At 34.0% G+C, this 16546-nt stretch overlaps 1 protein-coding gene across 1 annotated transcript in view; it reads right to left on the reverse strand.

Annotated features, from left to right (window-relative positions):
* Positions 1–1168: 1168 nt before the first annotated feature.
* The window catches only part of PHIP (PHIP subunit of CUL4-Ring ligase complex), a 121528-nt gene continuing 106150 nt past the window's right edge, over positions 1169–16546 (reverse strand). The window contains exons 33-40 of the mRNA XM_081139923.1: positions 14727–14796; positions 14025–14075; positions 13616–13765; positions 7726–7878; positions 6830–6993; positions 6153–6412; positions 5427–5624; positions 1169–1914 (exon numbers count right to left, since the gene is read on the reverse strand). Of these exons, the coding sequence (XP_080996049.1) occupies positions 1283–1914; positions 5427–5624; positions 6153–6412; positions 6830–6993; positions 7726–7878; positions 13616–13765; positions 14025–14075; positions 14727–14796 (1678 nt within the window). The 3' untranslated portion in view covers positions 1169–1282. The remainder of the gene's footprint in view (positions 1915–5426; positions 5625–6152; positions 6413–6829; positions 6994–7725; positions 7879–13615; positions 13766–14024; positions 14076–14726; positions 14797–16546) is intronic.

The following is a 16546-nucleotide window of genomic DNA, read 5'->3' on the forward strand; positions in this document are numbered from 1 at the left end:
TATAAAACATGATTGCATAAAAAGTGATTTGGCCTATTTTAACCTTTAATAATTGAAAATAACCAATCTTCCCCTTAAAATTAAACTATAAAGTATGACATTTTAAAATTATTTTTATTCTACCACAATCTAAAAAATCCTGAAGAAAAGAATTTATACCTGGGTAATAGTATATAAGTATGTGTTTGTATATATATTTAATTATACCCATTTATCAATATATACACATACACACACATTTCTTTGTAAGTCATTTTAGCCTATTAGATAAGTCTAAAGTTTAGAAATGACATTAATCCAGATCAGTAAGTAAACATCAAATCCCACACCTTTTTCCTGTATTTTCCTTGAATCCTTTAACCACTTAAACACTTTCTCTAAAACATCTCTGTCAAAGGACCCACCAGTGCATTACTTTCTACTATTAGTACCAAAAAAAGATACATATCAGCATAACTCTTTAATAACGTGCTCTTTAGAATAATATATAGCCTTTCCAATACTGAAAAGTGTATGCTGTCCTGACAGTCAAAAACAGGCTTTCCACTGCACTGATTCTCAGTCTTTGGCACAATAAACAGAGATTGAGTGATTGATATAAGAATCAAGGTCTGAAAAATTAGACAGTCAAATGTTTTCCAATGTGGATATGTTTCCTTTTCATCAGTACATTTTCTCTTACGTTTGGCAGAAATGGAATACAGCAAAAGCCTCCTCTAGATTCCTTGTAGATGAACATTGTACAATTAAAATTAAACTCTTTAGGGTATCAAATTGTGGGAATTTTATATTTATCTTTAAAGGAAACACATTTCTTAATTTACTGCTGCTCTGGTAACACGTCTTCCTAGGGGGCACAACTTCTGTATCAATAGAAATGTACCTGGCTTGGTCAAAAATAATTCATTTTAACATGAAATGCTCTATCACTAGGAATATTATGCTGCTTAAAAATGTAGCAGAACTGTCTTTTCCAGAAATAAAAAGGGAATTTATTATAGGTCCTCAATTTCTTTTTTCCGAACAGTGAATGAAATGAATGTTGAAATGCATAACCTATCTAAGGGTAATAAATAGCAAACATTTAAAATATATATGTATATATTTATATATATATTCATTTAAAGAAGTGAAGTGTCTTATAAGTTTGTTTACTTTTTTTGTAAATCAAATCATAATATTCCCTAATCCACCACAGCAGCAAGGAAGCAGAAGCCTTAGTTCTACGTATTCCTTAACTGTACCTGCTATATGATTCTGAAGTAAAATAGTTTGGTACAAGTTACCAACCAATTAAATTAGCTTTTGCTTTTTCAGTCAACTTTCGGACTCGTCCTCTGCTAGAAGTTCCAAAAGTCAAAGAGGTGTCTTCAAACAGCAGCTGCCTCTGCTCCTCCTCAGAGTCATCCTCATTATAGAAAGCTGTCCTTCGGCCTTGGTTTCTAGTTCTCATGTGGGGTTCAGAGCCTTTAATTTCCTCAAACTCTTCCTCCTTATCCGTAGGCTCGTCTGTCTTTTTCCGGTTACTTCTCCGTAGCATTTTAACGCTCGTAGGAACTATGAGATCCGCGTCCAGTTTTTGTGTTATCTTCCTTTTGGGTTTTCTGCCTCCACGACTCTTTTTCTGTAACAAATCCTCCTTTACAGTATTAGTTTCAGGAACAAAATTGCATGTTGAAGAAGGAACTACTTCATCTCTAATCGGGTGCACATTATTTTGCTCTGCATTTTCTGGCTTTGCATACTGCAGCTTTTTGGGCTTCCTACCCCTTTTCTTGTGTATAAGTTCACCACTATTGGTATTAACTTCTACCTTAGGTTTCCTTCCAGGTCCCCTCTTCACAAGTTTAGACGGCTGCCCTCCATGACCATTTACTTGAATGCTTCCTGGTACAAGAGCATTGTTCTTACAATCTGTAAAAAAGGGAACAATATCACACTTAATATATGGAATTGCTTTTTTATTTGACTCTCAAACTAATCAATAAGGCCATCACTATACTTACATGTAGTGACATAATCCTAATTATTTTTTTACTAACATAAGAAAAAGAACCAACAAAAGGCTACCAGTTTAATGATATTATTTACAGGCACACCTCATTTTATTGTACTTCACTTCATTGTGCTTCAGAGATAGTGCCTTTTCATTTATTTTTTAAACAAATGAAGGTCTGTGGGAACTCTGTGGCAAGCAAGTCTATCAGCACCATTTTCCCAACAGGCTCAGATGATGGTTAGCGTTTTTAAAGCAATAAAGTATTGTTAAAATAAGGTATGTACATTATTTTCTTTAGACATAATGCTATTGCACACTTAACAGACTGTAGTATGGTGTAAACATAACTTATTCGCACTAGGAAACAAAAAAATTCATGATGAAAATCCCACTGTAACAATCTCCATGACCAAAGTCACCATGCTTTATTAAAATATAAAAGAAAATTTGGGATATCAAATTCTAAATATGTAGGATCTGGAGATCATGATGCACTGCATTTCTGTGGTAAGAAAGAAAAAAATCTATTGCCCTTTCAGATGAAGGAAAAAAAAAGGTGACATACATGTACTACCACTAACTTTTTTCTTCCAAAATTCTAAAGTTTTTGTTTGGTTGCAGTACATGATCTGCTATGCAATATTTTAAAGGAAATCCACAAAAAGATGGAAACTGCTTTTAAAGAGAATGCTTCTTCATAATAGTATTTTTTGGTTATGGGTTGGGGTTGTACTTCATAAATATTCAAGAAAAAAACCATCAAGAGACTCACAAAAGGTCAGAGCCAGTAGCAGAGGGAGAAGGCAAAGCCCTCATTTCCTGACTCCAAAGCACAAATGATTTTCTTTAGATTGGTGGTTTTCTATAATGATGGGGGGGAGGGGAGAATGAGGAGGAGTGTGTGTGTGCGTGCGCATAAAGTAGTTAAGCATTTTCTAACAAAAAGTTATACTTAACCAGCCTGAGAATTCTGTGTATCTCTTCATTTGTTTTCCATTAAGACTACTGACAAGGGCTCTAAACATCCAGTCCATGTACCCACTATAAAAGTTCTACAGACTGGATTCAAGAACTCCAGGAACTCCTTGAATTGGTCCAACTTTTGAGTGGATATGCCTATGTGCAATTTCTGGGGAAAGGACTTCAGGTTTCATCAACTTCACAAAGCAATATATAACCTAAAAAAAGGTTAAGAACGAATGCAGCTCTCTTAAAAAGGAATTCAAGAGCTTTAAAAAAATTGAAAACTCACTGATCTGGACCTGTCCTAGTAGTTACTAACCACGTGGCTACTGAGCACCTGAAATGTACCTATGCCATTGAGGAACTGAATTTTTAAATCAATTTAAATTTGAAAACCGAATCAGAATACATTGAAATACTGATTACATGTTGAAATGATAATATTTTGAATATAATACAGAATAAAAATTACTAAAATGGATAATTTCACCTGTTTGTTGTTATTAAAGGTAGCTACTAGAAAATTTTAAATTACATATCTGGCTTTATTTTTACTAGACAACACTGCTCTTAATTCTAGTAGTTAATTCAGTTGTCAATATGCAATAAGTCATCATTCATAAATTATTTAATAGTTAATTGTATTTCTATACTATGCTGGTATACTCTTATGTATTTGTAATACTCAAAAATTATAAATCAAATTGGCTTCTGGCCCTTCCCTATTGTAATGCTAGTACCAATTCACTATATACATTTGATTTCACTAGGATTCAGAAGTGACAGAAGCAAGGCCAATATACTATTTAAAATTGTAATTCAGTTCAGAAAGGAAGAAAATGTAAAACAATCATACATAAAGTCATTTGCTTATTTATTCAAAGACTCATTATCCACTATATATTAAGTTGAAGTGATTTAAAAATGAATAATTAAATGCAGGAATTCAGAGTCTACTGGCTATAGACACATGTAAAAAAATAATAATTCTATCAATAGTTTGAGTGCCACTAAAGTCAATGAACACTGTATTCTGGGAACACAAAGAAGTGCTTAATTTTGAGTAAAGAACCCAGAAGGCTTCCTGGAGAAGACGCCACTTTAAAGTAAGACTTAAAAAGTAGCAGGAAACCATTAAACTAGAAGGAAAAAAGACATTCCAAAGGAAGAAAAGGACAACGATATTCAGGGACTTCCAAGTAGTTTAGTATGGCTAGGACATAAAAGGGGGAAAGCAAATAAGAAAGCTGGAGTGTTAGGCAACAGCCACGGAATGAAGAATCTTGTATAATATGCAAAAACATTAAAATCTGATTCCATGTATGATTGGAAAGCAGGGAAGGATTTAAGTGTGTTTGTGCACTTGTGCTAGAGAGAAATGATCAGACAGGTCACTTTGGCTGCAATGTGGAAGAACTCGGGCAGAGAGACCAGTTAGAAAACTAAGACAACAGTCCAGGTGAGAAATTCTATAAGCCGGAATTAAGGCCATGGAAGTGAGAATGGCGAGGAGGAATAGGCTTTATCGACATTAAAGAGGCAAAAACAACAGAACCTAATGGCTGTATAGTTCTGGATGACTCCCCAATTTTAAGCTTATGTTAGTGGGTAGATCCCAATACCACTAATCAAAATGAGAGCATTTTAATAAAAAATTAAATTTTGAGAGGTTTCTGGGGAGAACATTGAAAAAGAAATGGTTTAGATACAATTGGACGTCATGATACAAAATGCTTATTGTTGAGGTGTCTGCTGCCAATAAGCCATAAAAATTTATAACATGTCACAGGCTGTATTTATATCATTTACTTTCATCTTTCAAATGTAATAAATACCTTTAAAACAAAAATCTGCACATGAAAGAACTTGGAAGAATGGCTGTAAAAGGCCAAAAGTTGTATACTAGAGTACAGGGCCGGGCTGTATACAACCCTGATGAATTATTACTTAGTAAAGATTGGTGTGTTGAATTTTGTGATGTAGTAACAACTAATTTTTATTTTTTCCTAAAAAGTGAAGACTGCTACATGGGTTAACTAAATTCAATTTAGAGAGAGCGAGAGATGGATTGATGTATGAGAGAAACATCGATTGGTTGCCTCCCATATACACCCTGACCAGGGATGGAATCCACAACCTACGGGTGTGTGCCCTGACTGGGAATCGAACCAGCAACCTTTTAGTGTACTGGATGACATTCCAACCAACTGAGCCACAACAGCCAGGCTACAATTTGTTTCAATTTCCATATAAGAAGTTTTTTTTGGCCTTTAAAATTTAATAATACAGTTTGCTTTTGGCACAAAGCTGCAAATCAAAAGATATCTCACTAAATTTTTCAACTAATACAGAATGTGACTTTTAAATGAGCAACCTAAAAAATTGATAGAAGTGCTAACTTGATCAAAAGCATCATTTTAAAGAAAGAACTACTGTATCTTCAAAGATACAAATAACACCTTACCTTGCTCAATGAGAGCTGATGACTTTGAAAGAGTGGATGTCTTTGGGAGTACAGATGATTTCACTTTACGTTTGACTGGCTTTTCCTTCTCTAAGTTTTCTTTTGCAGAATTACTCTTAGTGCCATGACTAAAACTGGATTGACCAGGACTTGAAAAAGTATTCAAGGTTTTGGAATGTTTCACAGAATTCTCTAGAACTAAAACACACACACAAGAAACATTAAAAGCTAAGAGTTATTTAACCTAAAAACAAGCAAGAAGGTTGGGATTACATCTAACCCGAATTGCTTGAATTATCCAAGAGGACAAAACTTGGGGGCACTTAAAGCTTCTTTAGGAAATCTATTTTCAAATTCGGAAAAAGGCATAAACAAATAAACTCTTAATTTTAGACCTTTTTATAAGGCTGTCCGGTCACTGCAAAATTATGAAGGCATGTCTTGGCAAACTGCTACAGAGTCTGGATACTAGGACTTAAATTCAGGAAGTTTGGATCAGAGTTGCCATTTTTAAGCATTATTCTACACTGACACTCCTTAACCTCCATCTTCTTTTTCTTATTAAAAATAAAATGTTTTTATAAAAAAGGGCAAAAACCATAAAGAAAAACCAACAGTGTCTGCGAGAATTTACTAAAATCCAGTATATTTCATTTGGCAAAGTAAAAGCTTAAATTAAAAAATCATCATATACATTTCAATTTAGAAATAGTAACTGACTCTTACTTGTTTTCCCCGGCATTGTAGATGTATTAGCTTTCGAAATAAAAGTCTTTGCTGCTGAAGAAGTAGAAGGTTGCTCAGTGGTAACTGGATCTACAACCACTCGGTTGCTTCTGGTTCGAACTACAGAACTTGATTCTGTTTTACCATTTATCTGAGCAGCATTGTGCCGTGGTGGTATTAATCGTGTAGGTGTAGAGAATGGAGAGGTAGAGATATCTGACTTTAGTTGGGGTTTTACGATCCTTTTTTTCCTTTCAGGGCTGTAGATAAAATAGTACCATTAGTTATTCTTATAGCTCTATGTGGAACAAAATAGAGTTTTATAAATACTATTGGATTCAATATTTGCACTATTATGAAACATGTTAAAATATGGATTTCATATGGAATATTTAGTGAAGGATCGCTGTAAATGCTATAGTTATACATGACAGAAAGCATGATGCCATCACTATCCTAAAAAATGCTCTTTTACTGTATAGATTTAGCAGTTTGAATTTAAGCACTTACACTAGTATAGCTTTAGTTAAAAGATTAAAAATCCTCCACATCATAGGAACTTGCATGTCAAATATATCATTCTGCAATATAGGGAATAGTAAAGGAAGTATTAAAAAACACTGAGTTCTACCATTTAGTTAAAGATCAGCTGATGCTGTTGAAAAGAAATAAAATACCTTGATGCAACACTACTGGAAAGAGAGCTGCTTCTGTTTCTTTTCTTCCTCCTTTTAGTTATTGTATTTCTTTTATGAAAACGAAGAGCAGATTTATAATCTGATAAAACTGAACTGATGTGTTCTTCAAAGAAAGCAGATAGGCGCAAACTCATGCTGTAAATCTATGATAAGAAAAAAAGCACATTCAAACATTTCTTAAAAGAAAATATTGACATAATTTATTCTTCTAGCCAAAAGTTTTTAGAATTTAAACTTTGCTTTTTTCCAATCTCTTTTGTTGAAGAGTAAAAGTGGAGTGTTTTTACATTTATTTTTGCATTTAGATTGGGAATCTTTCAAGCTTTGAGATTCTTAAAGAAAATACCTACTATGAATTCAGATGGCTTATACAGACAAGTTTTCCGTAAACTCAGTCTTACTGACACTATCCCTGAGGGTCTGAATCTATTTTCCATTGCTACCTAGAACTAGCTACCTATTCTTTCTCATTTCATTTCCACATATCACCCCTATGTGATGTCATATCTGGTCAAACACAAGTAAATTAAAGTTTTACTCATTTTTATGAATCATTCACAAAAAATGCCCCTTTCTATTAATGCAGAAAAATGGCTGTAAAAGTTAAGCCCACATAGCCCTAATATATACCACAACAATATATGTGGTATCTATTTAACTATACTACTTCAAGAAAAGGGGCCATCCCTAAACATTAGTGACGCCAGTGTTATTTCATAGAAGGAAAAAAGTAGAAAGTCAATTCTTTTTTCCACTAGGATACCATTAAGAACATAGAAAGTTAATCAACTTTGCTTTAAATTTTAAATAAAAATGACAAACTCCAATAATTTCATTTAAATTAAACATAAAAAGAAAACAATTTAATTATATACCCTTGATCTTTTGCTTGGTGTATATGCTTTAGAATTACTAAAAATAAGTCTGACATCTTTACATAACTCCATTGGTGACTCATAATTCCCAGCCTCTAAAGTTTCTCTAACGGTAGCAAAATCCATTGGAGTGTCAATGATGTCTCTGTAGTCCTAAGAGAGGAAAAACAGGTGGTATTATTATCATTACTACCACAAGGCATAAGGATTCACATACAATTTCTGCGATGAAACAGAGCCCTAGAACTATTACTAATCACTCCTTGTTTTCCTCACCAAGGCCCCCTTTTTTCTAATAATTTTTTTTTCATGCCCTCTCCTTTATATTGCAGTCAACACAGGATTTTTCTCATTCAAGAACCTATTAAGTTCTGTTTTCCCTCCCTTTGGGAAAGAGGTAAATGGAGTTGTGTTAGAAGGGGAGTAAAGGAGTATTGAAAAAAATCTCAGCTCTACAACTACAAATATAAGTTTGATGTAAAAAACCCAAAACTTTATGCTACTTATAAACTCTAAAGGCTGCCAAATCACTGAAACATAATCATAATTTTAAATAGTTGTCACAAAGCCTATGACTTCATTCCACAGAGAAGGGGAATCACCCAAAGTCTCCACCTAGTCAACTGTGTATAAAAAAGCAATAAAAAAAAGACAAGCGAAAGCAGAAAAAAAGCAACAGAAGAGCAGAATATTATCTGAACATATTATCTCTTAATAGGGATAAAGAGTACTAAACCTTTCCCATAGCCTCAGAATATGTAACACAGAAGAATTTAATTATATACCCTTGACCTTTTGCTTGTGTGTATGCTTTAGAACTACTAAAAATACACATTTAGTAAAAATATATTTTTCAAACTGTAACTTGACTTTGAACCATCAAGTTTAAATTATGATCAAGTATGTTTCGCCATAAAGCAAACCGGATTATTGCCATTTAAAGACAGAAAGTTTTATTTCTTCCTTAACAATCTACATGCCTTTTATTTCCTCTCTTACAGTGTTCCACGGGCTAGAGTTACACTACTATATGCAGAGCAGTGAAAATGGACATTCTTGACTTATTCCCAGTTTTTCACGATTAAGCACAATGTGAGCTGTAGGTTATTTAATACGTGTTTCTTTATCAAGTTACGGAAGTTCCCCTTTATTCCTAGTTTTCTTAGATTATGAATTTGCCTATCTGGCATCCATTCATCACCGGGCCAATTATATTAACTATTTTTTTCTTATTTTCTGTATTTTGAGTGTTTTGGTATTGTGGGGGCCTTACAGACCCGAGGAAACACTGCCCTTCTTCCCAGGGCTAGCCAAATTTTACAGACAGCAAATGGCTGCACTGGGAACGTGTTTTTTATATGCAAACCAACCACCTCATCTAACTCTGTATGCCCCACCGGAATTATTCAAAGTAGTCAATCCTAAACTGTTTACCCCTGCTCTGCCTTGTCTCTCTCACAGAAACCCCAAGAAAGGGTCTGGCTTAAGTTTTTCCCTTGCTCCTGTCTTCTGCCACCGATCAAAATGTGGTGATTTGATATGGCATCAAGTTTCACTGGTGACCCACTCCCTAGAACCTGCGAATATAGTAACTTCTTCCTTCCAGGCTTTGTTCTCGTTTTTCTCCAATGGCCACGGGAATTTACAATACCATAAAACATCTAACATGTACATTCTTAGAACAAACAAGTAACTCATTCTGTCAAATGCTTTTTCTGAATTAATGACTAATTTTTTTCAATACTGAACCAGTTTTATATCCCTGGAGTGAAAAAAAATGCCACTTGGTCATGGCATAAAATCATTTTTATATATTGCTGAATTCTAATGTGTTGATATTTTATTTAAAATTTTTATTTTTTATTTTTTGTACTGTTTTTATCTGGTTTTGGTATCAGGATAATACTGGCTTCATAGATTGAGTGAAGTGCTCTCTTCTCTACTTGTGGAAGAAATTATGTAGAATTTGCTAAATCTTTAAACATTTGATGGAATCCTCCAGTGAAGATATCTGGACTTTGAATTTGAGATTTCTTTTTTGCAAGCTTTTAACTGCAAATTAAATTTTCTTATTAGTTATAGGGCTATTCAAATAATCTATTCATATTGGGTGAATTATGGCAGTTTGTACTTTGAAAATTGGCCCATTCCATCTAGGATGTCAAATTTGTGTGTGGAGTTGTTTGTAGTGCTCCTTTATTATCCTCTTGATATCTGCAGGGTCTGTAGTGATATGCCCTATTGCGTTCCTCACAGAAGCAATTCACGTCTTCTTTTTAACTCTGTAAATCACAATAGAGCTTTGCCAATTTTATTAAGTACCAGCTTTTGGTTTTATGGATTTTCTCTATTGTTTTTCTGTTTTCAGTTTCACTGATTTTTGCTCTTAATATTTCCTTTCTTCTGCTCACTTTTGGTTAACTTTCTTCTTTTTTAGGTCCCCGAGGAGACTTGGATTACTGACTTGAGCCTTTTCCTCTTCTGATGAACTATTTAGTGCTATCAATTTCCTTGATTTGCTTTACTTCTGACCCACAAATTTTGGTATGTTGTATTCATTTTCACTAAGTTCAACATATTTTTTTATTTCCCACAAGTCTTTTTTAAATCATGAATTATTTAGAAGTATATTGTTTAGTTATGTGTTTGGAGATTTCTCTGTTACTGACTTCTAGTTTGATTACATTGTAGTCGAAAGACACACTATATGAATTCAATTATGTCTGTCATTTGTTATGTTTGTTATTTTTTCCAATCTTATGAGTCACTTGAACAGATTTTAGAATTCCACTTGATTTATCTATAATGTTCATGACTATAACTCTTTGTATAGTTTTTTTAAGTGGTTGTTCAGTTATTGTATAATTATCAAAATATAATGGTGTCAACATTTTACCAGTTCAAGTGATGCACAGAAACCTCCCCTACCCATATTTTTTACCTTTATGTTCACTGATTCTTCTGTTCTCTTCAGTTTTGTTATTATTTTTTAGTTCTATTTCCATTTGATTCTTGTAATTCTTTTTTGAGACTTTCTTGGTATGACAAGGGATTTTTGATTGAAACCTGGACATTTTGAGTCTAAGACTGGATCTTTTTAAAATCTGTTTTAGTGGGCCTATTCTGACCCCACTCTTTGGGCTAAGAGAGGGCACTGCCTTGCTACTGCCAAGTGGGAATGTAAGTCCAGGTTTTATTCAGCTTCCACTACACTCAAGGCTTGAAACTGCTAGAAGGAATAGGAGTTCAAGTTCCTTACTAGACTTCCACTGATACCAGCTAGGGCGGGAGTAACTTTGTTACTGCATGACTTCTACTGAGTGGCCTTGTTATAACTGACTGGTGATCAAAGTCTTGACTCCCCACTAGGCCTCTGCTTATACCACCCAATGAAGTAGGGCAGGGGTACTTCATTATTGCAGGTGGGGTTGGAAGTCTAGGCTGGTATTTGGGAAGCATGGCTCTCCACTGATCTTTGCAGGTGAGAAAGGGGTAAGGCCATAATTTTTCCTATGGTATTTGGCTGGAGTAGAGATATTAATCAGTAGAGTTTTTTTGTGTTGCTGGGCTGCTCCTTTCTTGGTCCACTGGCTGAAGACAGCAGGCTTTTCTGAGTCTGTGCATGTTGGCATTTCTGGCTGTCAGTTTCTCCAGTATCCAGAGTTGAATATATGAGGCAAAAAACATACCCAGGAAATTCAATACTGTGCTGTTTCTCAGGTCCTGTGATCCCTAGCCTGTCCATCTTCTCTCCACCTTTCAGAATCTTCTTAAATTTCTTTTATACAAAACATCCACAATTTTTTAGTTCTACTTAGTAGGGAGAATAGGGGAAAGTATATCTACTCCTTCTCTAAGAATACATAGCTCTAGTGCACTAAATTCACGAGATACGGCCTTTTCTTCTTACTGTCAGTAAATTGCTACGTATTTTGGAAAGCTACTTAATCTGAGCCTCAGTTCAACTTCAGTAAAATGAGTTGGTTGGACCAGTTTTGGGTCTCTTATTTTCTGTATGATTGCTTTAACATTTTTCTTTTGTCTTTAGTCTTTATTTCCTTATGCCTCTTATCCCTCCATTTATCTCTTAAATCAAAATGACAAATCAAAGTTTAATTGGCAACATTTTTTTTCTTTGTCTTGGTGGTACATAAAATACCAGTCATCTTACAAGAATAGTGTTTTAGATTTGATGAAGCACAATTATATTTCAGAATAATCTATTACCTCAAGTTTTAGGGAAGACGGTGTTCATATTTACATTTGTTGTTTCTGTTGTTGGATATAATGATCACATCCTTATATAGTTTACCATTTCTTTTTATCATTAGTTCAGCTTTAGTAGGGATTGTTTTCTTTTCCCGATGAATTTCTACACCACAGGGAGTGTAAATTTGCACTCTAAATCCACGCATAGTGCAAGCCTAGGGAGATTTCTCTGACACATTCTTCTTTGTAGAAAGAATAATTATTCTATTTATTTTCATTGAAGGTAAAGTCTTCAACAGTTCCAGTGGAGTCTCAGTTGCAATTTCCTTCCTCACCATGGCTCACATGGCTTCACCTGTCTCCGCATACTGTTAACACTCATGCTTCTAGAATCTAGACGTTAAAGCTTATTTCTACAACTACTTTTCTGGGGAAAAGTCCAGAATACAAACCCCTGCAAGCAGTGGGTAAATTATAACTTATTTTCTAAGATACAAAGTTGGGCTTGCAAGAAACAAAGGGAAATCCACAGGTTCCAAAAACAAAAAGAACTGAAAATCAGAGCACTGAAGCATTAGCTCAGTTCTAAAGAGTTTTTTTTTGGAGGGTAGGGTTTGAACAAGCCCAGTTTATCACACTGCTGGAATTAAAGATTTATCTTCTACACTTAAGATTCCATGTTTCTTGATTTTAAATGATTTGAAAAGGCATTTATGATATTCATGAGAAAATTTCTCTATTTTCATCTTTTCATCACTGTTAGGACATATACATAAATAGGTAAGTCAGATAATACCACATCCAGCTCATGGTCTCTTACAAAATATTGCACTTTCAATTTCATTTCAAACCACAAGTGTTATCTAAACTGTACGAACTTTAATAACTGAATAAAGAAATTAAACTCACTCTAAGCTAATTCAGATTGCTAAGACTACATGCAAAAATACTTAAATCATGTTTACTCAACCTTTTTACCATGAATCCCATAAAGATCATGAGTTGATATAGCCTAAACATACATAATAATGCCACCTTACATTTGTATACAGTGCTTCAGTTTAGAACTATTTTAATGTAGTCTCATTCCATCTCCATAACCCCATAAGGAAGGTTAGGTAGCTATTATTTTCTAGTTTCCTAAATAACTGACATAATAAATTTACAGAATTAGTGTGTGTGAAACAGTAAAAAAACAAAAAAAAGAGAGATGAGAAAATTGCACAATTGGTAAAAGAGCTGGGACCATAACCCAATTTTTGGAGTCTTAGTTCAAGGTTCTTTCTATTTTGCCACACTATTCAACTTAGATGCTCTTTATAACCAAAAGGATAACGAGAACACGTATGAAGTAATGAAGAAATAAACTATAACCATAAAAAATAATTTCAATAGCATACTTTCACAAACAAGATATATAGCAAAACTGACAGGTTGACAACTAAAGAAAACATTTTCAAAAATACTTACTAGAGCTCGGCCGGCGTGGCTCAGTGGTTGAGTGTCGACCCATGAACCAGGAGGTCACGGTTCGATTCCCAGTCAGGGCACATGCACAGGTTGTGGGCTCGATTACCAGTAGGGAGTGTGCAGGGGGCAGCAAATCAGTGACCCTCTCTCACCACTGATGTTTCTATTCTCTCTTTCCCTCTCCCTTTCTCTCTCTGAAAAAAATACTTACTGGATATTCAAGGAGATCTACTGGCTGGCGGAAAGGTTCAGAATCTTCACACTGAAATATGAGATTTAGCAATTCTTGACATTGTTTCTTCCATGCTTGAATATCGTAAGACTGAGCTCTGTTACGTAATCTTCTTCTAGGCTGATGGTCCTAAAATAAAAATATTCAAAAATATTAATAACACAAAATAAATCTTGTATTTTTAATGCAGTCTTACATAATTAGGTAATATACAATAATACAAATAAAAGAAAATATCATTTACCTAGTTCTGATAATCATGCATTTTGTGATGGAAATTTACTTGGAAGAAATAATCTGTCTAAAAATGCTAACAGTAAAAAAAAAAAAAGCTCTGAATACAGTTTAATTCACATAAAGTACTTCTGCTAAAACAAAAAATAATTACCTTCCTTTTTCGAGTAGAAGTTCCTGGCACATCAGCATCTTTCTCTTCTTCCTTTGAAGTAAGAATTTATCTAATTTATTAAATGTTCTAGGTCTCATTATTAGAGTGTACCCTTGAACAACATGAGTTTAAACTGGGCGGGTTCACTTATATACAAATTTTTTTCAATAAATACATACAGTACCATAAATGTATTTTCTTTATGATTTTCTTAACATTTTTTTTTCTAGTTCACTTTATTGTAAGAATACAGTATGTAGAACATATAACATACAAAATGTGTTAAACTGTTTATGTTATCAATAAGGCTTCTGGTCAACAGTAGGTTATTGGTAGTTAAGTTTTGAGGGAGTTAAAACTTACACAGATTTTTGACTGCTCAGGGAGTCAGCACCCTTAATCCTCACGTTGTGTTCAAGTGTCAACTGTTACCTATAGTTGTTTATCAATTATCTCTTGTACACTTAGTAAATCTGTAATTGATATGCTGGAGCACTTTATTGACTCATTAAAGTCTACTCCCTCCTAACTTTAAAAAAAATTTCTTTATAACAAACACAAAAAAATTCTGAACCATTTTTAAGTTACTAGAGAATTACACAAAAATAATTTTCATAACAGCATTTACCTGAAAACTACTATGTGTTTCCATTTTTATACCGAATAAGAACAATGTAATAATTACAATAAAATATTAAATACCTCAGAGTCAGACAAAACTTTCTTCTTCATTGAATTGTAGAGTGGAATTATGTTATAGCAAGTCTGATCCCTAAATAACAAGGAAATGTTAGTATACAAGATTAGAGTCGTGAGATATTTTTCCTTTAAATCTGCTACTGAAATCAGATTTTAAGATAAAACAAAGCTGAAGGCTTCTTTCATAGGTTGACGCCAAAACACACATCTGACCCCGCTCCTCCAACTCTACATGGAGCCTCCATTCTTGCCTATTTCATTATACCAAACCCGATTCAATTCCCACTTCTAAGCTAATGTACCTCCTGTATACTAAAATTTCTTCCTTTTTTCATTCTTAAATGTAGTCATTCCCTAAAATTTTGTCCTTGGTCATCTTCTCTTGACACTAACTTTTGCCCTGATAACCTTATATATCTACAGTTTACCTGTGTAAATGAATGCCAAATTCCTACAATTTGGTCTGACTCTTCTGAGATTCCTAACATCATCTAAAATTCCACATGTCTGAACCTCAATGTCACTCCCCAGACACTTTTCCATATACTTTTTTAACAGCATTCCCTATTTTCACAGTAGTGCATGGTTTTTCACTATTCCATCCCCTGCCTCCTTATAAATCCAATCATTTATCAAGTTCTATGAATAAACTTTCAAAACCTCTTGGCATCTGCCTTTCTCACTTCCATAAATTAATCCCTCATCCCCTCTTACTTGGTCAGCTGTAGCAGTCAATCTGCTATGTATGTCTTATGTCTTTTCCCTATCAATTAATATTAGACACTGCCATAAGTATTTTCAGGATGCCCTGGCCCAGTAGCTCAGTTGGTTAGAGCACTGTGCCGATATGCCAAGGTTGTGGGTTTGATCCCCAGTCAGGGAACATATAAGAATCAACCAATGAATGCATAAATAAGTGGAAAAACAAATTAGTTTCTCTCTCTCTCCCCTAATCTCTCTAAAATCAATACATAAAAGTTTTTTTAACATTATAGTAAAGTATATTATGCATCATATAATTTTCATGTCAAAATATTTTCATAGACCCTTGATTCCTGTGCCTATATTTTAAGTCTAGTTCCTTAGGTTAGCATTCAAGGCCCTCCATGATCTGACCCAAACATGAGTTTATAGCACTGTATTCCTTACTTCTTTCAGCTCGTATACTCTCTACTTCACCCAATATAAATTACTAAATTTATTTAACAACTTTTCCATTTCCTACCTCATTCCATTCTTATTCCTAGAATGGCTTTCCTTTCATCTAACTTCTACTAAATCTATCAATATCTACCTTGTCCATACATCTTAACATACTTTTCTCCTGTATCTGAAACCCCACCTTCACAGCTAGAAGTGAACCCATCCCTCATTTAAACTTTCATACAAATTCTTTTGTTTTTTTCTTTAAAAAAATTGTTTTTCTTTAATATATCTTTATTGATTTCAGAGAGAGGAAAGGAGAGGGAGAGAGAGAGATAGAAACATCAATGATGAGTCATTGATCGAACCCACAACCCGACCATGTGCCCTGACCGGAAACTGAACTGGATCCTAGGTCGACGCTCAACCGCTGAGCCACGCCTGGCTGGGCCTTTTCTTTTATTATACTTAGAGATTTATTTGTCTATGAAATTGTATTGAGGTTAAATAGACATTTCTTTCTACCTCCAAATATCTATTATATAACTTTGTATATATCAATTGCTTAAAATTTGGCCAAATAACTAAATTAAAAAGTATAATAACCAAAATTTTGATACAACATTTTGAAAACTATCAGCTAAACATGGTTTTAACAAATTATATGCATCTAAAAATTG

The sequence above is a fragment of the Miniopterus schreibersii genome (genome assembly GCF_964146895.1).
Source record: "Miniopterus schreibersii genome assembly, chromosome: 6".
NCBI classification, from domain to species: domain Eukaryota; kingdom Metazoa; phylum Chordata; class Mammalia; order Chiroptera; family Miniopteridae; genus Miniopterus; species Miniopterus schreibersii.